Source organism: Acomys russatus, chromosome X, assembly GCF_903995435.1.
Source record: "Acomys russatus chromosome X, mAcoRus1.1, whole genome shotgun sequence".
Taxonomy (NCBI): domain Eukaryota; kingdom Metazoa; phylum Chordata; class Mammalia; order Rodentia; family Muridae; genus Acomys; species Acomys russatus.
Genome location: NC_067169.1, coordinates 102,874,016 through 102,897,590, shown reverse-complemented (window position 1 = coordinate 102,897,590; position 23,575 = coordinate 102,874,016). Strand labels below are relative to the sequence as shown.

The following is a 23,575-nucleotide window of genomic DNA, read 5'->3' as shown; positions in this document are numbered from 1 at the left end:
CTCCACCTCCTCCTCTTATCTCCCCACTTGCCCCCCTTCTCTTCCTCCTCCTTCTGCTCCTCGGAGCTCCGGACGTCCAGCAGCGTTCTGGGTGAGTCTCCCGCACCTCCCTGCCTGCGAGGCAAGGGAAGCGGCCCTAACCTGGGCTTCCGTGTCTAAGGAGAGTAGGGACCAGGCAAGAAGGCGCGTGGCCCACCATCTTGTTTCGGCCCTGGGGACGGGAGGGTTTTCAGAAAGGTCGCCTAGGAAACACGGAGCTCGGGCTCTTGTTGACCGCCAGCGGCCACCCACCTCCGTGGCCTGGACTGTCCATCGGTCGTGGCAGCCTCGTGGGCAGCTCTCGATGTAGTCCGGGCTCCGGAGTCCTGGGAGGCTGTCCGTCTTCGGTACCTTTCTGGAGACAGCTCCTTCTGCTTTTTTGTACATTGGATAGCGATAAGACCCTCCTGTCGGCGGCGGCGGGTCTCTTTCAGTCTTGGGGAAGGCTGATGGAGCTAGCCGAACTCCATCCAAGCTCGGCTCAGGCGGCCCCTTCGGTTCTGCCCAACCCCTTCCCCAGGACGGCCAGCAGTTTTTCCGTGTTGGTACCCTTAATTCTTCCCAAAGGGACACCCCTTCTCTATCACAGAAATCTTGCTCTCTTCGGTTATTGTGCGGACTCCAGAGGATAAAAGCGCTGAGGAGAGAAACGTGGACTTAGACGTACGATTTTCCTTTAGTAACATGTGCAGGGATCCTTTTTTAGCGATGGGAAAAGCATCTCATTTGGAGGCGGAAAACCTGCTTGTAGACATGGGAGTCCCTCTCAATGCGCTTTAAGTTTGAATTCTTTTCAGGAAGAAGTCTCAGTGTGAAATGAATCCGTTTCTTCCAAATGTGGGAGACCTTTATCCAAGGACCTCTCTTTGTCTGGGAAGATTCTCTATAAATTTTTGGTGTTGATGTTTGGGGGTTGAATTATGAGTTATAGCGTCTTTCAGCTTCTCTAAAACTATGTTTGATGAGCCGAGGGGTGGTGGCGCACGCCTTTAATCCCAGCACTCGGGAGGCAGAGGCAGGCGAATTGATGTAAGTTCGAGTCCAGCCTGGTCTACAAAGCAAGTCCCAAACAGGCAAGGCTACTCAGAGAAACCCTGTCCCGAAAAAAAAAAAAAAAAAAAAAAAAAACAAACCTACAAACCCTCAAAAGCTAAAATTTTTTATACCTAAAATCAGTTTTAAACTACAAAAGTCTTCTAGGAAAATTTGTTGAGGTGTCTTGCTTTGGGAGTAACAGTGAAAGTTAAAGCCTTTTAGGGGTATTGTTTTTTTCAGGTGATTTCTCTGTGTAGCCTTGGGCTGTTTTGGATTCCCTTAGGCGAGCCTTGAATTCACCGAGATCCATCTGCCTCTGCCTCCCAGAGTGCTAAAATTACAGGCTTGCGCCCTGGGCCTCCTGCAAAGAACCTTGCACCTTTAAATTTAAAGATCAGATGCCTTTCTTGCTTTGAGTTAAAGAAAATACTGAATCTATGAAGGCGCTAATTTGCTTATAAAATTCAGTTAGATCTATGTGCCTTTGCTTTAATATCTGTGTAAATGCAATTATGATAACATTTGAATGTTTTATTGATGTCATTCCTTTACAGGGTTGTGAAGTATTAGAAAACTGTTTTGAAGGTGAAGAAATCACCTCAAGAGGTTATGTGGCCAGTAAGTAGAACCAGTTGTGGTGTTTTTTTCTTCGTTTTTTAAAAGATTACGTTTGTGTGTGTAGGTTTGTATTTGAGCGCATGCCACAATTTAAAGGTCAGATTAACTTGGTAGTAGTCAATTCTCAGTGTAGGTTCCAAGGGTAGATCTCTAATCCTTTGTTTTGGCCGCAGACCCCCTGAGCTGTTGAGTCAGTTTCTCTGACCCCCCACTGTCTTTTGTATTTTAGTTTGTTTTTGTTTTTTGAGAGTGCCTGTAATCCTAGCACTGGGGGTGCACGGGAGGCAGAGGCAGGATCACTGTAAGTTCCAGGCTCCAGGACAGCCTGCTCTACCCACGGCTACACAGAAAAACCCTGTCTCGAAAAACCGTGTCTCATATGGCCCAGGCAGGCCTTGAATTTGATGGATAACTGAGGCTATCAATGAACTCTGATCCTGCTGGCTCAGCCTCTAAAATACAGGGATTACAGGTAAGAGCCACCATGCCTGTTCCCTTAGAACCAGGTCTTGAACCAATGCCTTCTAACTTTCACCTAAGGTTTTATTTTTGGGATTTTTTTGGGGGGTTTTTTGTTGTTGTTGTTTGCTTTGTTTTTGTTTTTGTTACTGTTTCGAGACAGGGTCTCTCTGTGTTAGCTTTAGCTGTCCTGGACTCACATTGTAGACCAGGCTGGCCTCGAACTCACAGCGATCCGCCTGCCTCTGCCTCCCGAGTGCTGGGATTAAAGGCGTGCGCCACAACCGCCCAGCTTCACCTAAGGTTTCATTCATGAAATAGTGTTCAACTTTTTATGGGAGTCTTTAAGTGCCATAGAAAGATGAGCAAGGAGGCGCACTTAAAAATTTTAACTACTAATCAATTCCTGGCTCTACATTTTTAAGAGTTTAGCATTTGACTAATACTACATCAAAGTATATTGAAAAGGTGAAGAGTAGTTTTGAAAAAGTTGTTATGAGAGGAGTTCCAAATCTCAGCATTTCATAAAGATGTCACTTATTTTGACATTATAATTTACTAAAATAGGGCTGGATAATTACCTATTTCTACATAGCATGCCTTTTAATTTTTATTTCTAATTCTATAATTCATCCTATTTCTTTAAGTAGTAAATGCTTAAGCTATTCATTATTTTGTTTGCTAAATTTACATTCATTCTGTAAAAAACCAATAGTAGAAAAGTGAGTTATAACTGTATATTACACATACCATACTGAACAGGTAATGTTTTTGAACAGAAAAATAAAGGATTAGATGATGTGTATAATTTAATGGTCCTATTTGGGGGTAGGGTTATAGCTATGAGCATCCATGCCCAGGTTTTGTTTGTTTGTTTGTTAGATTTATTCATTTATGTATATGAGTGATCTAACTGCATGTATGCCTCCATGCCAGAAGAGGGCATCAGATCACATTATACATGGTTATGAGCTACCATGATAGTTGCTGGGAATTGAACTCAGGACCCCTGGAAGAGCAGCTAGTCCTCTTAACCACTAAGCCATCTCTCCAGCCCCCAGTGCTACAAATTTTTATTTTAATTTTTATTATACATTGTGCACCTGTGAGTGTTTGTATATGGATACCACAAGACAACTTTAGGTGTCTTCCTCAGGAATTCCATCTACTTCCTTGAGACAGGGTTTCCTGATTGGCCTGGAAGTCACCAACTAAGACAGACTGCTTGGCTACAAGCCCTAGGGATCCCCCATCTCTGCCACCTCAGTTCTGAAATGAGAAGTGCATGCTTTTATGCCAAGTATCATAATATTGGGTTCTGGCAATCAGACTGGAGTCCCATGCTTGAAGGGAAGAACTTGGCTGATTGCGCTATCTCCCCAGTCTGATATTTTTTTAAAAAATTAACGTGTGTGTCTGCCAGAGTGTGCTTGAAGAGATCAGAGGACAACTTGGAGAAGTTGGTTCTATCTCAAACTGAGGTTTTCAGACTTGGCAGCACATGCCTTTATTGGTGAGAAGTCTTACCAGACTGATACATTTATCTTATAAGGTAGAAAAATAAGTCTTGTTACCTGGTAAGGAGTTGTAATTTTGCTCAAGGTTGAAATTAGACTCAAAGACTTCAAAATCAAGTTTCATGTTTCAGTATTTTTTTAGTATTATTTGGAACTCATAAAATTGATTGGTATCATGTGCTTATTTTTAGTTGATACTTCAATTTGATGGATAAGGATAACAGTTTTCAAGAAAGAAGTAAGTATTGTTTCTGCAATTGACTCTAGCATATATGGCTTTTTCAAAGTTATCACTCTTATTTATCTATTTGTGTGTGCGCGCACAGTTATGGTGGTCAGAGGACAGTTTGAGGTGAGGTTCTTTCCTTCCACTACTTGGGTCCTAGGAAAAGGATGTCAAGTAGTGGTAGAGTTTGGTCATATGGTAGAATTTGGTTATCCAATGACAAGTGATTAGTCCTGAAAACATACATGTACATTATACATATATTATAAAGGCTAAGCAGGTTGTACTTCTCTATTTAGGAATATAATACATATATACATACATACACATATGCATATATAACAATAATAAATGAAAAAGAGGCCACAAATTAGAAAGAGAGCAAGGAAAGGTATATATGATGGTTTGGAGGAAGGAAATGGAAGAGGGAGATGATGTAATTATAATCTCAAAAAATAATTTTTTAAAACTAGGAGACAAGAACTGACATAAATAAATCTTTAAGTCGGGCGTGGTGGCACATGCCTTTAATCCCAGCACTTGGGAGGCAGAGGCAGGTGGATCACTGTGAGTTCAAGGCCAGCCTGGTCTACAAAGCAAGTCCAGGACAGCCAAGGCTACACAGAGAAACCCTGTCTCAAAAAAAAAGTGTTACTCAGTAGATATCTAACATGCACTGTGAAAAAAAATTCTTTAATTTTAAAAAAAGGTTTATTTTATTGTTTATACAGTATTCTGCCCACATGTGTGCCTGCCCACCACAAGAAGGCACCAGATCTCATTACAGGTTGTTGTGAGCCACCGCGTGGTTGCTGGGAATTGAACTCGGGACCTTTGATAGAGCAGATGGTACTCTTAACCTCTTAGCCCACTGTGAAAATTTTTGTCATACATGTTTACGAGGAGAAATTAAATTAAAATTTTTGGAAAATGGCACCAATTTGTTAGGGTTTTTTTTTCTTTCTTCATGCTGTTCCCAACTTACTGTTTTCATGTATTGCCACTTAATGTTATTCTAGTGTCCTAATTTTGGGTCAAAGGTGGATTATTTAATATAATTCCCTTAAAAATGACTGCATCATCACATCATCATAATCTGTGTGTGTGTGTGTGTGAGAGAGAGGGGAGGGGGAGGGAGAGGGAGAAGGGGGGAGGGGGAGAGAGAGAGAGAACACGAGAACCTGAGCGGTTGATGGTGGGGTAGTGGTGACTGCCACGATGCACATGTGGAAGTAAGAGGAATTTGTGTTCTTCCGCCTGTCAGGTTGGTTCTGGGCAGTAAACTCACAGCATGAGGCTTATAAAGTAAGCACTTGCCCTGCTGAGCCATTTTGGTGGTGCATAACTTTTTTGTTTGATTGATTTTTTTTTTTATTTCTTTATTTATTATGTATGCAGTGTTCTGCCTGCATATACACTTGTACACCAGAAGAGGGCACCAGATCTCTACAGATGGTTGTGAGCCACCATGTGGTTCCTGGGAATTGAACTCAGGACCTTTGGAAGGGCAGCCAGTGCTCTTAACCCCTGAGCCATCTCTCCAACCCGCATAACTGTTTTTTGTTTTGTTTTTTGTTTTTTGTTTTGAGACAAAGTTTCTCTCTGTAGCCTTGGCTGTCCTGGACTGACTGGCTTTGTAGACCAGGCTGGCCTTGAACTCACAGTGGTCTGCCTGCCTCTGCCTCCTGAGTGCTGAGATTAAAGGCATGCGCTACCACATCCAGCTGTTTTAAGTGTAAAAATATCATTGTCTAAGGCTAAACCCCAAGATTATTTTACTTAGTTAACCCCCACCTCAAGCCAAATCTTACTCCATCACATGTACACCTGCATTACTATTATTTTAGTTAGGCCTCCAGTTTATTTAACTGAAACAATATGCAATTATTTAAAGTCAAGTAATCTAGAAAGGCTGTAAGGGTTTTTTTTTTTTTCAGATTTATTTTTATTTGTTTATATATGCATGTCTGTACATTACCTGTAGAGGCCAGAATACGTTGTCACACATTCTCTGTTTATAAGCATCAGCTTGTGTGAGCAGCCAATCTTTGGTCCTTTGGATGAATGCCAAATGCTTTTAATCACTGAGCCATCTCTCCAGCCCTCATAACTATCATTTCTTCCTTCCTTTGTTTCTTTCTTGTTTTTCTTTTTGTTGTTGTTGCTTGTTTTGTTTTTTTTTAACAATTTTATTTATTTTATATACATTGCGTTTGTTTTGTTTTATTTTTGTTGCTGTTAGGTTTTTTTTTTTTTTTTTTTTTTTTTTGGTTTTTCGAACAGGGTTTCTCTGTGTAGCCTGGCCATGCTGGACTCACTTTGTAGACCAGGCTGGCCTCGAACTCACAGTGATCCGCCTGCCTCTGCCTCCTGAGTGCTGGGATTAAAGGCGTGCGCCACCACACCCGGCTTTTATTTTTGTTTTTGACAAGTTTTCACTATGGAGTCCTGGCTGTCTTGGAACACATTGGCCTCGAACTCACAGAGATCAACCTGTCTCTGTATCAAAGGCATACTCCACCATACCTGGCAATATCTACCACTTTTTGAAAGAAGGAGGGGTAGTCATAGGTGTGTGCATGTACATAAGTACGTTATTATGTACTCCCTTTGCTCCCAAGGTGTTTGCCTGGAATTACTTAGATGGTTTTCTAATAATTATTTCCCTATTCTGTTTTTAAAATGCCCGTATAATGGTGCTGGACAGATGGTTCAGTTAAGAGCACTTGTGTCTTGCAGAGAACCTTGGTTCAGTTTATAGCACCCGCATGGAGGCTTTTAACCATCTGTTACTCCACTGCTAGTCAATCCAATGCCTTCTTCTAACCTTTGTGAGCATCAGGCATGCATATGGCACATGCATGCAGACAATATATTCATACACATAAAATATAAACTAAAATTAAAAGAAATACTCATATAATTATAACTTTCTCTGAAATCATCAATTGACATTAGCTAATTTATTCTTACAGAAAATGAACATTTTAAAATGTCAACACTAGCCCTCTCTGCAAGCACCCTCCATATCTCCCCCTCCCCCCTCTTTTTGCTACAAATACAAATACAAAGCAAATACCAAGTAAGTTAGAACTATATAGAAAGACCTTGTCTCAAGAAAACTGACTTTTAGCCAGGCAGTGGCCTCTCTTCAAGTTTTGCTGCTCATTAGTTACCCTATGCATTTTTTAAAAGATTTATTTATTATGTACAGTGTTCTGTCTGCATAAGTGCCTGCCTGCCAGAAGAGGGCACCAGGTCATGAACTTGCTGGGAATTGAACTCAGGACCTCTGAAAGAGCAGCCAGTGCTCTTAGCCTGTGAGCCATCTCTCCAGCCCCCATATCCATGTTTGCTATTGGGTTTTGTTGTTGTTTTTTATTCTTAGATCTTTAAAATATTATTTTACTTTATGAGTGTTTTGCCTGTAAGTATATTTGGGCACCATATTCTTGCCTTGTGCCCTCATAGATCAAAAAAGATGGTCAAATCCTCTGAAATTGGAGTTACAAGTAGTTGTAAGCCTCACTATTAATGATGGCTATGAACCCAGGTCCTCTTGCTAAAGCAGCAAGTGCTCTTAACTACTGAGCTATCTCTCCAGCAAGTTGCTGTCATTTTGAGACAGGTCCTTTGCTAGCCTGGAACTCACTATGTAGACCAGGTGTACCTTGAACTCAAAGAGATCCACTTGCCTCCTGAGTGCTAGGACTCAAGGTGTGTACCAAAAACAAAAGGAGTCAAGCACTAAAGTGTTATGAGCTGTGTAATTATTCAGAACTTGTAGTATTTGCAGTACCTTCTTTTTTTAATTTCTTGATGAGAAATGTCTAGTCTACCCTTGAATGGGATAGGTGTCTCATTTCCCCTATTTACATCCTGGTATCTCGTTTTCCTTCGTTCTGTACCTTAATATCTCTGGTGCAGCTTTTTCTTCCTTCCAATTGCCTCTTCTTCCTGCTTTATTTCCTTTTTAAAATACAAGTGGTGGGTTTTTGTTTCAAGGAATGATTATATACTTGATATATACTTTTATATATATATATATATATATATATATATATATATATATATATATATATAAAGGATTATATACATTATCCTTTTTATAAGTATCATCATATCCTAGTCATATAGCATAAACTTAGTATGATTAGATTTGATCTTAATTTTTTGGCCACCTGGGGCTCAACACTTAAGAGCACTGGTTGTTCATTCAGGGAACCTGGGTTTGGTTCCCACAACCCACATGGCTGCCAACAACTGTCTGTAACTCCAGTTGAAGGTGATCCCACACCCTATTCTGGCCTCTGCAGGCATTGCATGCATGTGGTACACAGACATACATGCAAATAAAAAATCTGTAAATATAAAGCAAAAATCTGAAAAGGAGTATTTGGCCACTGTAACTAAATTGCAGTCTCTGATCTTCTTGCTATCCAGCCAGTTTTTATTAGTTTTGTTTTGAGACAGGGCCTCAAAAATTCCATCCTGCTACTTCAACCTCCTGAATGAGTGGTAGGTAGGGTTTTAGGGGTACACCACTACACTGAGCTACTAGTTCAGATATTACAGGCTGTTTTCTCAGTTAATTTTGCTATGATATAGCAACTATGAATATTAATTCATAGTTACATAGTTACTCAGTAGTTTCCTTTAGGATTATTAAAGTTTATCTTTAATTAGCATACTTACTATTACAACATTTTTCCTCTTGAAAATAAAGGTTGGGGCTGGAGAGATGGCTCAGAGGTTAAGGACACTGATTGCTCCTCCAGAGGTCCTGAGTTCAATTCCCAGCAACCACATGCTGGCTCACAACCATCTATAATGTGATCTGATGCCCTCTTCTGGCCTGCAGGTGTACATGCAGGCAGAGCACTGTATACATATTAATAAATAAATCTTTTAAAAAAAGAAAATAAAGGTTGTTTCTCTCCTTTTGAATATTAGATAATTCAAAAATGGCAGAACTTTTCATGGAATGTGAAGAAGAAGAGTTGGAACCATGGCAGCAGAAAACAGAAGAAATCCAAAATAAAGATGAGGATGATGAGTTGATCTTTGTTGGAGAGATATCAAGTTCCAAACCTGCCATTTCAAGTGAGTATTTATTTCAGTGAAGTTTCATATGATGGCTGTTTTTTTTTTTTTCTTTGATTGAGAAAAACCGGTGACTGTTTTAGTTTTAGTACCTGATGTATTGTTGTATAGAGCTTAGATGAAAAGCAAGGTAGGGCTAGGGGAAGGTTTTAGCAGTTGAAACACTTGCTGTGGAAGCTGCAGGCACAGGTACTGGAATTTGGATCCTCAGAAGCCATGTAAACACCAGGTGGGAATGGTAGCCTTTCTGCAATTTCCATTCTTAGAAGGGGAGTCCTTGGAGGAAAGTGATGGGCTAGACTCTCGTCTTATTGACAAGTTCTGGGTTCAATTCACTGCCTCAGTGAATAAAGTAGAGAGGTGCCCCAGCACCAGCCTTGAGACTCCGATGTACATATATACTCACACAGATCTGAACAAGCCTGTACACATGCACAAACACAGATATGTACATGTTGACAGTTGATGAAAAAAAAAGGCCATGAATTTGAAAGAAAGAAAGGAAAGAAGTGTATGGAAGGGGTTAGAAGAAGAAAAAGGAAGGGGGAAATGATGTAATTATATCCCCAAAATATAAGAAATAACTTTGATAAAGAAAATACGACCAAAGTGCTTTCCTTCAAAAATAAAAGTGTGTTTAGTGAACTGCAACCACCACAAAGTAGGAACAATGTTATGGTTTAATATTTAAACTGAAAATAAGATTAAAGACTGCATTGGTAGTCCATAGTTATAATTCCAGAAATACTGAAAGTTCAAGGACAGTCTGGGCTATATACTTGAGACCCTGTCTCAAATGTTAAGTAGCAGGGCTGGGTATGGTGGTGCATGCCTGTAATCCCAGCACTCAGGAGGCAGAGGCAGGTGGATCACTGTGACTTTGAAGCCAGCCTGTTCTACAGAGAAAGTTCCAGGACAGCCAGGGATATTAAACGATGAAACCCTGTCTCAACAACAGGAGCAACAACATAAAGTAGCAGAAAAAAAATCATGATATTTAAATAATGTGAGGAAAAAAAGGTTTTTATTTTCTAGATTTATGTCATGTTTTTGTAGACCAGTGGTTCTCAACATTCCTCGTGCTATGACCGTTTAATACAATTCCTCATGTTGTGGTGACCACCAACCACAAATTATTTTGTTGCTACTTCTGTCATTTTGATAGTCTGATGAGTTGTAATATAAATATCTGATATGCAGGATATCTGATACATGATTCTCAAAGAGTTGTGACCAACAGGTTGAGAACCACTATTATAAGATATTCCATTTCTGTGATCATATAACAACTCTACATTTATGGTACTCTTGAATAATTCTTTCTTTCCTTTTTGGCTTTTCGAGACAACCTTGGCTGTCCTGGACTCACTTTGTGTGCCACCATGCCTGGCGACTAAATCTTTCTATAAGGAGATAAAAACAATTTTTGTAGTTGTATGGAATATTTTTGTTCTTTTTACCTGTGCTGGCTGGTTTTCATGACAACTTGACACAGGCTAGAGCCATTTTTGGAGGGGGAACCTCAATTGAGAAAATGCCCATTACCAGATTGGCCTATGGGCCAGCCTGTGGTGTGTTTTCTTGATTGATGATTGAGATGGATGGGCCTTTCCCATAGAGTGTGGTCCCACCCCTGGGTGGGTGAACCTGGATGATATTAGAAAGCTAAGTAAACTATGAGCAAGCCAGGAAGCAGCATTGCTCCAAGGTCTCTGTCAATTCTTGCCTCCAGGTTCTTGCCCTACTTGAGTTTCTGCCCTGATTTCCCTCAGTGGTGGAGTACAAGTTGTAAGATAAAATAAACTTTTTCCTCTCTAAGTTGCGTTTGGTTATGGTGTTGGTTTTTTAAAAAGATTTATTTATTTTATGTATATGAATGTTCTATCTGCATGTACACCTACATGCCAGAGGAGGGCATCAGATCCTAGTATAGATGGTTGTGAGCCACCATGTGGTGGCCAGGAATTGAACTCAGGACTTCTGGAAGAGCAGGCAGTAATCTAAACCACTGAGCCATCTCTCCTGCCCCTGGTCACGGTGTTTTATTATCAACAGCAATAGAGACCATAACTAAGATACTACCTTCTTGAGATGAGACATTTTAATCAAATTTTGACTTTCTTAATTTAAATATGGCTTCTCAGTAATCAGGAAATTATGTTCACACAAGGACAAGAGATAACAGTCTGAAATTGATCTAGAGTATCCTGTCGGGCCCAAATTGACTTCCAGAGTGGTATATTTAACCCCCTGAAACTAGTCAAATACTAATATTTAGGTTTGCTCTGTTCTCTGATAATATCTTAATACATTCCATTTCACTAATGAGTTTTAAAATATTCTTGTAGATATTTTGAACAGATGTATCCCTGGCTCATCTTCAAAGGGACTAAAGAATGACTCACTCAATTCAGGTACCATATTACTGTACTGTATTAGTAGTGAAGATTTGTTTTATTTGTGTGTATATATATGTGCCTATATGAGGTTTGTGTGTGTATCTACCATATGTGTACAGGTGCCCATGAAGGGCAGAAGAAGGCATTGGACCCCCTGCAACTGGAATTAATAGGTAGTTGTTAACCACTTGATATAAGTGCGAGGAACTGAACCTGGGTCCTCTACAAGAGCAGCACAAGAGCTGAGCCATCGCTCTAGCTCTTACTGTTTTAATTTTATGTTCAACTATTTGGCACAATTGTATGCCAATATGTTCATTTTAATGTGTTTTTTTTAAATATAGCTATTTCTAATATATCAAAGACTACAAATCAACACTACAGAAATCCACCATCTAATCCAGCGACTGCTTTGCCAAGCTTTCATATGGAACCAAAATCTTCAGAGAGTTCTGATGTTCAGGCCTTGTCTAAATCTGTAAGTCTGGGTTTTTTTTTAACATAGCAGTTTGTTCAAGAACACATTGGACACTATATATCCAGCTAGAGATGAGAACGGTCATAGCTAACTACCACAGTTACTCAAATAAAATGTCATTATCTTTAGGGTTCTTTTTGTTGTTGTTCAAGAAAGGGTCTCACTATGTAGTCCTGGCTCTTCTGGAACCCACTCTGTAGACCAGGCTGGCCTCAAAGTCAAAGATCCACCTGCCTCTGCCTCCACAGTGCTGGAATTCAAAAGCATGAGCCACCACATTCACCTTCAATTTTTTTGTTGTTGTTTTTGCTTTTTCTTTTCTTTCTTTTTAAGACAGGGTTTTTATGTGTAACTGACCTTGAACTCACAGCGATCCACCTGCCTCTGCTTCCCGAGTGCTGGGATTACAGGCGTACACTACCACCTGGCTCTTTTTTTCAGTTTAGTATAATTTATTCAGATTGCATCTCAATTGTTATCCCCTTGCTCATATCTTCCCATTCCTGCCCTTCCTCCCTCTTCTGCCCTATTCCCCTTCCCTGACCACTGACAGAAGGGGACCTCCTTTCCTACCATGTGACCACAGCTGTCAGGTCTCATCTGGATAGCCTGCATCCCCTTCCTCTGTGTGCCCACAGGGTCTCCCCACTAGGGGAAGTAATCAAATTGGGGAACACCAGAGCTCATGTTAGAGGCAGTTCCCGCCCTCTCCACAGCCATGAGGAATGAGCTATCCACATCTGAATTGAACAGGGGGTCTAGGTTTACTGCATGCGTTGTACTTGCTTGGTACAACAATTTATGCAGGCCCCCCCTGGTCCATATTCATCGATCTTGATGGTCTCCTTGTGGGGTTCCTGAACCTTCAGGTCCTTCCATCCCCCTACTCTTCCATACCACTCGCAGCACTCTGCCCAGAGTCTGGCTGCGAGTCTTAGCATCTGTCCCATTTCCTTGCTGGGTGGAGTCTCTCAGAGGACATCTATGTTGGGGTAATATCCACTTATATGTGAGCATATACTACACATATCTTCCTGAGCCTGGTTTACCTCACTCAGGATGATCTTTTCTAGTTCCATCCATTTGACTGCAAAGTTCAAAATCTCCTTGTTTTTAATGGCTGAGTAGTTTTCCATTGTGTAAATGTATTACAGTTTCTTTATCCATTCTTCGATTGACAGACATCTAGGTTGTTTCCAGGTTCTAGCTATTACGAATAAGGCTGCTATGAACATAGTTAGGCAAATGTCCTTGTTGTGTGGAAGAACATCTTTCAGGTATATACCCAGGAGTAGTATAGCTGGGTCTTGAGGTAGATCTAGTCCCAATTTCCTGAGAAAGCACCAGATTGTTTTCCAAAGTGGTTGTACAGGTTTGCACTCCCACCAACAATGGAGGAGTGTTCCCCTTTCTCCACATCCTCACCAGCATGTGCTGTCACTTGAAGTTTTGATCTTAGGCATCCTGGTAGGTGTAAGATGGAATCTCAGAATCATTTTGATTTGCATTTCCCTAATGACTAAGGATGCCGAGGGTTTCTTTCAGATGTTTCTCTGCCATTCGATGTTCCTCTGTTGAGAATTCTCTGGTTAGCTGCTATGTGGGTGCTGGGAATCAAATCTGGGTCCTCTGGAAGAGCAACCAACTCTGATATCTGCTGACCCATTTCTCCATCCCCAACATATTAAGTTTTTTAGAGGATTTTCTGATAAAGAAGGAGCTAATCCACTCTTAATGTGTGTTAAGGCATATCTGTATGTAGGATTTCATGCAATGAATAATTCTGCTTATGTCTCTGATTCTAGGAATGGAATGTTTGTGGTAATTGTTTTTGTTTCTGGTTTTCAAGACAGGGTTTCTTTCTCTAGCCCTGGCTGGTCTGGAACTCTCTTTGTAGACCAGGATGCCTCTAACTTAGAGATCTGCCTGCCTCTGCCTCCTGAGTGCTGGGGTTAAAAGCGTGCGCCACTATGACCGGCTGTTTTAGGTAACTTCAATAGCTGTCTCTATTCTTGTTTTGTAAAAAATAATATTTTATACATAAGTGTGAGTGCTTATGTGTATGTGTGTACATCATATATGTGCTCTGTACCCACAAAACCCAGAAAAGGGTGTTGAATCCCCTGGAATGAGAGTTATAGTCAGTTGTAAGCCCCTGTGTGGTTTCTGAGAAGTGAACCCAGTCCCTGGCAAGAGCAGCAAGTACACTTAACCACTGAGACATCATTTCTCCAGCCTCTGTCTCTTTAACTTCCTAGTAAACTAATCAAAAATATCTAGTGGCAAAACCAGGCATGGTAGCATATGGCTGAGACTGCAACTGAGGAGACTGAGGCAGGAAAATGAAGAGGCCAGTCTGTTTGAATAGGCCTAGGCTCTGCAGGATCTTGGGAAACCCTGTTTCATTCCCTTTCTCTCAATGTGAAAAGAAAATTTAGTAAGAAAGTGAAATTTTTCCAACCTAATCATCTCTCAGCTTGAAAGCTTAAGACAAGCAAACAAAATCTTTGTATTCTCATTGTGAAAGCTATGTACTTGAAAAGGATTAAAAACAAGAAAAACGTTTTTGATTTTGATTTTTGTTTTCTGTAGAAAGTGTAGTCTGTCAGGACCATATTTACACAGATTTCACACCCATTTCTCATTTTTACTGAATATTGTACTGAGGATATATTTCTTTGTCATTCATTGTATGTTCCTCAAAAGTATGATGGGCCACCATAATTTATTAAATTATTTAACTCTTCCTCTGTTGAACATACAGGTTTTTATATTCTGTTAGTATGACTATCCTGTTAAACATTTACATTTTCTTAACACAAATTTGGGAAGTGGAATGATTATATCAAAGGATATGAACTTTTGAAAGTTTTTAGTAAGGCCAGGTGTGGTGGCGCACACCTTTAATCCCAGCACTCAGGAGGCAGAGACAGGTGGATCTCTGTGAGTTCAAGGCCAGCCTGGTCTACAGAGTGAGTCTAGGACAGTCAAAGCTACACAGAGAAACCCTGTCTGGAAAGAAAAAAAAGTCTTTAGTAGGTACTGCTAAAATATTCTTGTAGTGAGGCTGGAGAGATGGTTCAGGGGTTAAGACCCTACCCTACTCTTCCCGGAGGTCCTGAGTTCAATTCCCAGCAGCCACATGGTGGCTCACAACCATCTATAATGTGATCTGGTGACCTTTTCTGACCTGAAGGTATACATGAAAATAGAGCACTCATACATAAAATAAATAAATAAATCTTTTTAAAAAATATTTTTAAAATTATATAAAAAGTTCTTACAGAGAAATTATACCAGAAAGGAAACCCTGCCTTGATAATATAATCACTGCTTTTTAAATTTTTTTAACGTTTTATTTACAACTAATTTTAGTTTTCTAGGAAAATTACAAAAATAACTTTGAAGAATGCCAATATGCTTCGCACCCAGTCTATCCTCATTTTAAAAGAGAAGAGTAATTGTATTTGTGTGTTTTCTAACTTATCTTTGTAGTGTTAGCATACAGTTTGGTTTACTTTTATAATAATTGACAAAATAACTTTTAACATTTTACAGAATGTTTCAATGACTTCATCACAAGCTGATCCAGGTGCTGCTTCTGTCTTACGGTTGGACTCACCCAGCAATACACCGTCCTCCAGCATACTGAAAGAGAGTACAGGTTTGATTTAGAATTTCTTCCTAAAAATCTATAAAAAGAGATTTCATTAATGTACATGTAAAATTTCAGTATGGGGCCCTGAAGATGGCTCATCCAGTAAAGGTGCTTATAGACAAACTGATCCCTGGAACGTACATAGTCAAAGTAGGGAATTGACTCCATGCCATATAGAGAAGCACATTAAATAAGTAAGCTAATAAAGATTTTAAGCTGGGTGTGATGGCGCACTCCTTTAATCCCAGCATGCAGGGAGGCAGAGGCAGGTGGATCTCTGTGAGTTCAAGGCCAGCCTGGTCTACAAAGTGAGTCCAGGACACCCAAGGCTACACAGAGAAACCCTGTCTTGAAAAACCAAAAAAAAAAAAAAATAGGCTGGAGAGATAGCTCAGAGACTGGCTGTTCTTCCAGATGCCCTGAGTTCAGTTTCTAGCAATCACATAATAGCTCAAAACCATCTATAAGGTGTGATCTGATGCCCTCTTTTGGACTACAGGTGTACATGCAGGCAGAACACTGTATATAATAATAAATAAATCTATAAAAGAAAAAAAGATGTTACCTAGATTTAAAAGAGATATTTGCTATAATAGAATAAAGTAGTTCTTCTATTAGGTAATTTGATGCATTTCACTAGAGAGGAGTATAATTTATCTTTCAATTTTTTTTAAGACAGGGTTTCTCTGTGTAGCCTTGGCTGTCTTGGACTTACTTTGTAGACCAGGCTGGCCTTGAACTCACAGCAATCCGCCTGCCTTTGCCTCCCAAGTGCTGGGATTAAAGGAGTGCGCCACCATGGCCCAGCCTTGAATTTTTATTTACTAATAAATAGTATATTATATTTATTAAACCAAAGGAAAAGTTTTATACTGATTTCAGTGTCAAAAGTATTTTCTCACTATGCTAATACTTCATTTGAAAGTAACCTATGTTTAGTTAGCAAAATAACTAAGAACCATTTGGATAGGAAGATGAAATAATTGTCTTAATGTATTTTACGAAACACAAGGTCTCATTCCTAGAACAAGTTTCCATTTGTGAAGATTCTAGGAGTTAAAGATAGTAACTCTTGCTCACTATTTAAATTTTTTCCACTGAATGTGGTGGCACTTGCATGAAATTTCAACACTTGGGAAGTGGAGGTAGGAGGACCAGGAGTTTGAGAGCCAGTCTTCAGTGCATGATAAATTCATGGTCAGCCTGGGCTACATAAGACAACAAAAGTTTTGGGTTTTTTTTTTTTTTTAAGATTTATTTATTATATTATGTATACAGTGCTCTGCCTGCATGTATACCTGCAGGCCAGAAGAGGGCTCCAGATCTCATTATAGATGGTTTTGAGCCACCATGTGGTTGCTGGGAATTGAACTCAGGACCTCTGGAAAAGCAGTCAGTGGCACACACCTTTGCTTCTAACACTCAGGAGGCAGAGGCAGGCAGATCTCTGTGAGTTAGAGGCCAGCCTGATCTACAAGGTTCCAAGACAGCCATGACTACACACAGAAAAGCCCTTTCTAGAAAACCAAACCAAAAAAAGATGATGATGATGATGATGATGATGATGATACATGATACATGTATAAGCCTTTACTCTAGATTTCTGTATGCTTTATCAAGTCATCTAACTTTTCTCACATCATTTCATGTTTATCACATAATACATCCATTCTCTGGACCCAATATTAGGTATTTGAAGATAATATTACTCATTTTAGAATTTTATTGAGATAAAAAATAAGAACGTAGCTCAGAGAAAGTTAATCTGACTTTTTTTTTCTTTGTGTTATATTATTGTTGTTATTGTTGCTTTGTGTGTTGTGGGTTTTATGCTTTTGTTTTGTTTTTCCGAGACAGGGTTTCTCTGTGTAGCCTTGGCTGTCCTGGACTTTGTAGACCAGGCTGGCCTTGAACTCACTGAGATCCACCTGCCTCTGCCTCCACACCCAGCTAGGGTTTATGCTTTTTTTTGTTTGGTTCGTTGTTTTTGTTTTTTTGTTTTTCGAGACAAGGTTTCCCTGTGTAGCCTTGGCTGTCCTAGACTCACTTTGTAGACCAGGCTGGCTTCGAACTTACAGGGATCCACCTGCCTCTGCCTCCCCAGTGCTGGGATTAAAGGTGTGCACCACCATGCTGGGTTCAGGATTTATGCCTTTTTAACCTCACGCTGCCTTCTTTAATGGATAGCTTTATTTGAAAATATCTTTGTCATTTTCTTGCACAAAGTTTATTTTGTGAATATGAAAATGCTTCCTTGTATAGTTTCTGCTTTTTGGTTCTATAATGTTTTTTCACTTAGATTAGCTCCAAAGCATTTTCACTAAATTTTAAATCTAAGGCATTTTCATATCAATTTTACATAAGTAATATTTTATGCTAAAGCATTTATAAATATCTTTCCTGTTGTTCAAATCTTTGTAGGTATCGATCAAACTTCATTAGGATTAAAACATCCTTCCACTTCCAAAATAAACAGTGTTAATCCAAAAAAGCCAAAGATTGAAACAAGTGTTTCTGAAATAAGTCCTTCCTCTTCCTCAACTGTATATACAGCCCCTTCAGAGGCTTCTTTCCAGATTGTAGTATCAAGTAAGTATGAAATTTCACATAGGAAAAATGTGTTAATTTAAAAAATTCTATTAATTGTGATGGGTTTTTAGGATCTTTAAGTTTTTTAAAAGATCAGTATTTACTCATAAAAGTCCTTAATTTATTTTAGATATAAATACCTCATCAATTCAGTCTGGAGCACCTTCAGTAAGATCTTGTCCAAAGTGCAATGTTAAATTCGGTTTTTTGGATCCTTTGAAATGCCACATGAAGGTAAAATAGTTACAAATTTTGAGTTTTGGAAATGTTTACAGATTCATGAAATATTAAGACCAATAGAGTAAATATTTGTTTTTCTAGTTATTTAATAAGGCTTCTTTTATTGGCATTTTTATATTGTCGTATAAAAATTAATTTTCAGCCAGTGTAGTGGCTCATGCCTGTAATCCCAGCTCACAGGGAGGCAGAAGCAGGAGGATCTCGGTGAGTTCGAGGCCAGCCTGGTCCACAAAGAGAGTCCAGGACAGCCAGGAGTACACAGAGAAACCCTGTCTTGAAAATACCCCCCCAAAAAATCATGGTTATACAAAATTTAAATTCTTCCCGATGGTGAAATTATGTAAGTTAAGTTTATAATATTACTCTATAGTATGTGTTTTTTATTTACATTAAATGAATTAGTATGTGTAATTTTCATTGAAAATGAATGAACTATAATATTTTATTGACTAAATCATGTCATACTTCTCATAAAGCAGGAATTTTATTGATTAATCTTTCATATAACTTAAATTTTCCTGTTTTACTTTTTTCCTTGGTGTCATACTCATTTCATATTTCTCAGTGGACATCTTAGTTTTATGCCTTAATTTCCACAATTTCCTAATGGAGCATTTCTTATGAAATGATAGTTTTAACTCAATCCAGAATACAGAGTTATAAATGAATTCTAGTTTTATATTGATATTTCAAGCTCCTGAGCTGAAGTTTTATATTTGAAGCTACTAAAAATGGCTAGCTTTAGAGGAGTTTCTAATTAAAATATGTTAGCAGATGACCTAGTATCCTGCTTCAGTTTTATAAAATACCCCTTCTTCTATTTGCCTGCCCCATGTAAATTGCAGCGAGGAAGAAGGCCAGAAAATGGTAGGATAAGTAAGATAGATGATTTGTGGAAAAGAAGGGGGAATACAAAAAAGCATCTTAGAAAAAAGATTCTGCTCACTTTTCCAAAACCAGATTTTTTTTTCGAGACAGGGTTTCTCTGTGTGGACTAGGTTGGCCTTAAACTAAAAGAGATCTGCAGAGTACTGGGATTAAAGGTGTACACCATCACACCCAGCTCCTTTTTCTTTTCTAGCTCTATATCCACATGTTTTCTTTCAGGAGTTTAGTTAAACCTATTTGCAGTTCTTTGATGTCAAACATTTAACTGATAATAAGGCATGTGGACAGATGTGTACCTCTGTGAAACAAGCATATACCACTTGCAGAAACTTCCACCTGTCCATTTTGCGCTTTGTAAAATAACACAACATAAAATCTTAACAAAATTTTAAACATGCAATTCAGTGTTGTCAGCTGTAACTAGACTTTTTACTACTTGGTGGGTTCCTTTTTCTTCCACTTTCTCTACCCTTTCAGACCCCTAATACTAGATACAAGAGAAAAGGGAGAAGCAAGGCGGGGGGTGCTGTCACCATTACATTACTTCTTGCTGATTATGAGTATCGACCTTCTTGGGGCAAGTTTCATCTTCACCATCAGGATATCTAATTTCTTTCTTTCTTGTTTCTTTTTTACAAACTGCAACCAACAGCAACCAGCAGTCAACCAACCAATAATCCACACAACAAACAACTTTCTTGGGGGCCCTCGTATTTATTTACCCTCTGAAAAGTCCTCAGAATTCAAAATGTCACACACAGTCTCAGAATCTATCTGCAACTGGCAAGCCCACGAAGCAAGCCATAGTCAGCTGCTGCAAAGCAGTCCCATATCCCCACACCTAGGATAAAATAAAACCTATTCTTATGATAAATATTGCTGGGTTTTGTTTTTTCGTTTTTGTTTTTTGAGACAGAGTTTCTCTGTGTAGCCTTGGCTGCCCTGGAGACACTTTGTAGACCAGGCTGGCCTCGAACTCACAGTGATCTGCCTGCCTCTGCCTCCCGAGTGCTGGGATTAAAGGTGTGCCTACAATGCCCAGCTAATGCTTCTGTTTTTTAAAGAAACACTCCAAAATTCTCACTACAGTCATCTGTGCATTCTAATGCTGTACAGTGGATCGTTAGAGCCTATTTATCTTGAATAACTAAACCTATATATCCGTTGACTAATGCTACCCCATTTGCCACTTCCCCAGATGGTGGCACTCAGCGTTCCACTCTTTGCATTATTATTTAGAGTGGATTTTTCATGTAAATGTAATTGCGAATTATTTATTTGTCCTGTTACTGACCTATTTCACTTAATATAATATTTTCCAAGTCTATCCATGTGATTTCAATGGGTAGAATTTCCTGCTTTCTTAAGGCTGAATAATATTCCAAACTGTCTACACACCACATTTTCTTTTCATTTGTGTGTTAGTAGACTTAGATTACTTTGATGTCTTGGCTATGAATAATTATACAGTAAGCTTGAGCTTGTAGATTTGTATTTGAAATCCAAAATTCACTTGTTTTGGATATATACCTAGTGTGATATTGCTGGATCATATATTTATATTGTTTTTAGGAACTTCTATATTTTTTTCATACTTGTTTTACTGGTTTATATTTCTACCAACAATGTAAGAAAATTGGATTTCTCCACTTTCTTGTTTTAGATAGAGGCATCCCAATGAAATGAAACCTCATTTCAGTTTTGTATATCTTTTTTAAAGAAATGTCTTCCCCTTGGTGGGGAGGCCTGGTGGCACTCAGAGGAAGGGGAAACAGGCTACCAGGATGAGACCTGATAGCCTGTGACCATATGGTGGGGGAGGAGGTCCCCTTCTGTCACAGGCCTAGGGGAAGGGAATAGGGTGAAAGAGGGAGGGAAGAAGGAACAGGAGGATACAAGTGAGGGGATAACAATTGAGATGTAGTCTGAATAAATTAATTAAATAAAAAAAAGAAATATCTTCTCAGTTCCTTTATGTTCCAAATCTTTTTTAGAAAATTTAAATGAGAACTAATGGAAACAAATGTATCACAATAAAAATGAAAATGAAACTCAGAAATAACTGAATGTGTGAAAATGTGGAACAAGAGAATACCACAACATTTTCTATAGCAGTAAAAATTAGCAGAGGAAATAGATGTAGAATAAAGGTAGAACTGATAGAACATACCAGTTTATTAGTCAGAGTTCTCTATAAAGAACAGAACTGGCATATGAGATAAATCTAAATTTAATATATATGTGATACATATATGATATATATATATATGACATATATACACACACACACACACACACACACACACTAAAAGGAGATTTGTTAAAGAGGCTTTCAGGCTGTGGTCTGAGTAGCTGTCTCCTGAGAGCAAGGGCAAGGATCCAGTAGCTGTTCAATATGCTACACTGAAGGTCTCCGCAGTCCCAGTCTAGTGCTGGAGTCCCAAATCTAGAGATAGAGAGCCTCCAGTTCGCAGTCAACAAATTGGAATCACAAAGAACTGGCTTCAAACCCTGCCTCCCCGCGGAAGGAATGGCTTGGAAATAAGATAAAGGAACTTACCTGGGAGAGTTAGGGCAAGCAGTCAAAAAGCCAAAAGTTTCTTCTACGTTCTTTTATGTGGGCTGCCACCAGATGTAACTAAGATGTAGGGTGGGTTTCCCACCTCAAGTAATTCAAACAAGAAAAATCTCTTATGGATGTGCCTAACTGCTTGGGTTTTAGTTCATTTCAGATGTAGTCAGGTTAACAACCAAGATCAACCATCACAGTACTGTAAAATTCTGTTATAAGTGGCCAGGTGTTTAGGTTTTAAACACAGCAAACATTTACTGAGATTTAAACATATGGTAATTTTCTTCTGAAAATAATTTCCCTCTTTTATTTATAAGCTCCTTTTTATTTTCCTACTATCTGTGTCTATTTTGAAGTTATTTTAGGATATTTTAATGTTGTTTGTTATTGTTGTGGTACTGAATTATAAGAATTCTCACAGATGGTTTCTAACACTTTAAATAAAGCTTAAATATTCAACAATTAGAAGAATTCTATGATTTGCAAATATTTTCTGTCATTTTATTTTGTTTCACTGTTACTATTTTAAAGATTTATTCATTTTTATGTTATGTATTTGGGTGCTTTCTTTGCATTTATGTCTGTGCACTACTTACATACCTGGTGTTTCTGGAAACTAAAAGAGGCATTTGGCTTCCCTGGGACTAGTTACAAATAGTTATGATGATGTGGGTGCTCAGACTTGAACCCTGGCTTCTCTGGAAAAGTAGTCAATGCTCTTAACTGTTATGCCAACTCCCCAGTCTGCTCCATTTATTCTTAGGGACTGCTCCTAACAAAATTCTACCGTTGAAAATTATATACAATAAGAGATTTGTTTTGCCATTGAAAAAAGACTTATGAGAGAAAAGTATTCTACATTAGAATCAGCTTAAATGAGGCCTTGATTTTACTTGAGGTAACCATCCCCCATACAATATTTAAGTGTTATATATAGAATACATTGAGATTTTGAAATATGATCTATAACTCTTTCTTTGTGGGCCACACATTATCTAGTGCTTTGTGTTAGGGGAATTGACAGGTCAACTGTGCTCAAAGTCTAGTTCCCAACTATGCTTTATTAAAATGTATATGAGATACAAATAAAACATACTGTTTCTCCTCTTTCAGCGTTGTTGCCCAGACGTGATAAATGAGTTTCTAGGAAGTCTTATGTCAGACCATATAAAGGCTGAAAACAAAACTAACATTGGTTCAGATAAAGACAACTTGATCATTCAAGTTAGTGATTTTTATTATGGAAGGCATGAAGGAGCTATCGATGAAGACCCGAAGACTAACACAACTTTTAAGTGTTTCAGTTGCAAGAAAATTCTGAAAAATAATATTAGGTATGTAAATATTTATTTTTATTTGCTTGAAAATAAACTAATTTGCATCTTGATGTTTTAATAGAAATATTGGGGTTTTTTCCTATTCTAGGCAAATCATTGTAATACTTCTACTAAGAAAGGTTATTCGTTATGCTAAATACTTTAATTTTCTCTTGTATTTTCATAGTTCGAAGGCTGGATGTACTCAGTTTTATATATATATATATATATATATATATATATATATATATATATATATATATATATATATATATTGCTAGCTTAAGAAAAATCAAGAGTATTTACTGTAACTTAGGGGAAATGACATGCTTTCCTATTGCAGGAAACACCATGACCAAGGTAACTTATAAAAGAAGGTATTATATTTGAGCTTAGTGTTTCAAAGGAACAGAATCTATGATGGTGAAGCAGAGACAT

At 38.6% G+C, this 23,575-nt stretch overlaps 1 protein-coding gene across 1 annotated transcript in view; it reads left to right on the top strand.

Moving 5' to 3' along the window:
- Window positions 1-8,843: 8,843 nt before the first annotated feature.
- Znf280c (zinc finger protein 280C) overlaps window positions 8,844-23,575 on the top strand; it is a 38,586-nt gene continuing 23,854 nt past the window's right edge. The window contains exons 1-7 of the mRNA XM_051141191.1: window positions 8,844-8,997; window positions 11,346-11,411; window positions 11,741-11,874; window positions 15,433-15,538; window positions 17,954-18,121; window positions 18,252-18,355; window positions 22,935-23,155. Of these exons, the coding sequence (XP_050997148.1) occupies window positions 8,859-8,997; window positions 11,346-11,411; window positions 11,741-11,874; window positions 15,433-15,538; window positions 17,954-18,121; window positions 18,252-18,355; window positions 22,935-23,155 (938 nt within the window). The 5' untranslated portion in view covers window positions 8,844-8,858. The remainder of the gene's footprint in view (window positions 8,998-11,345; window positions 11,412-11,740; window positions 11,875-15,432; window positions 15,539-17,953; window positions 18,122-18,251; window positions 18,356-22,934; window positions 23,156-23,575) is intronic.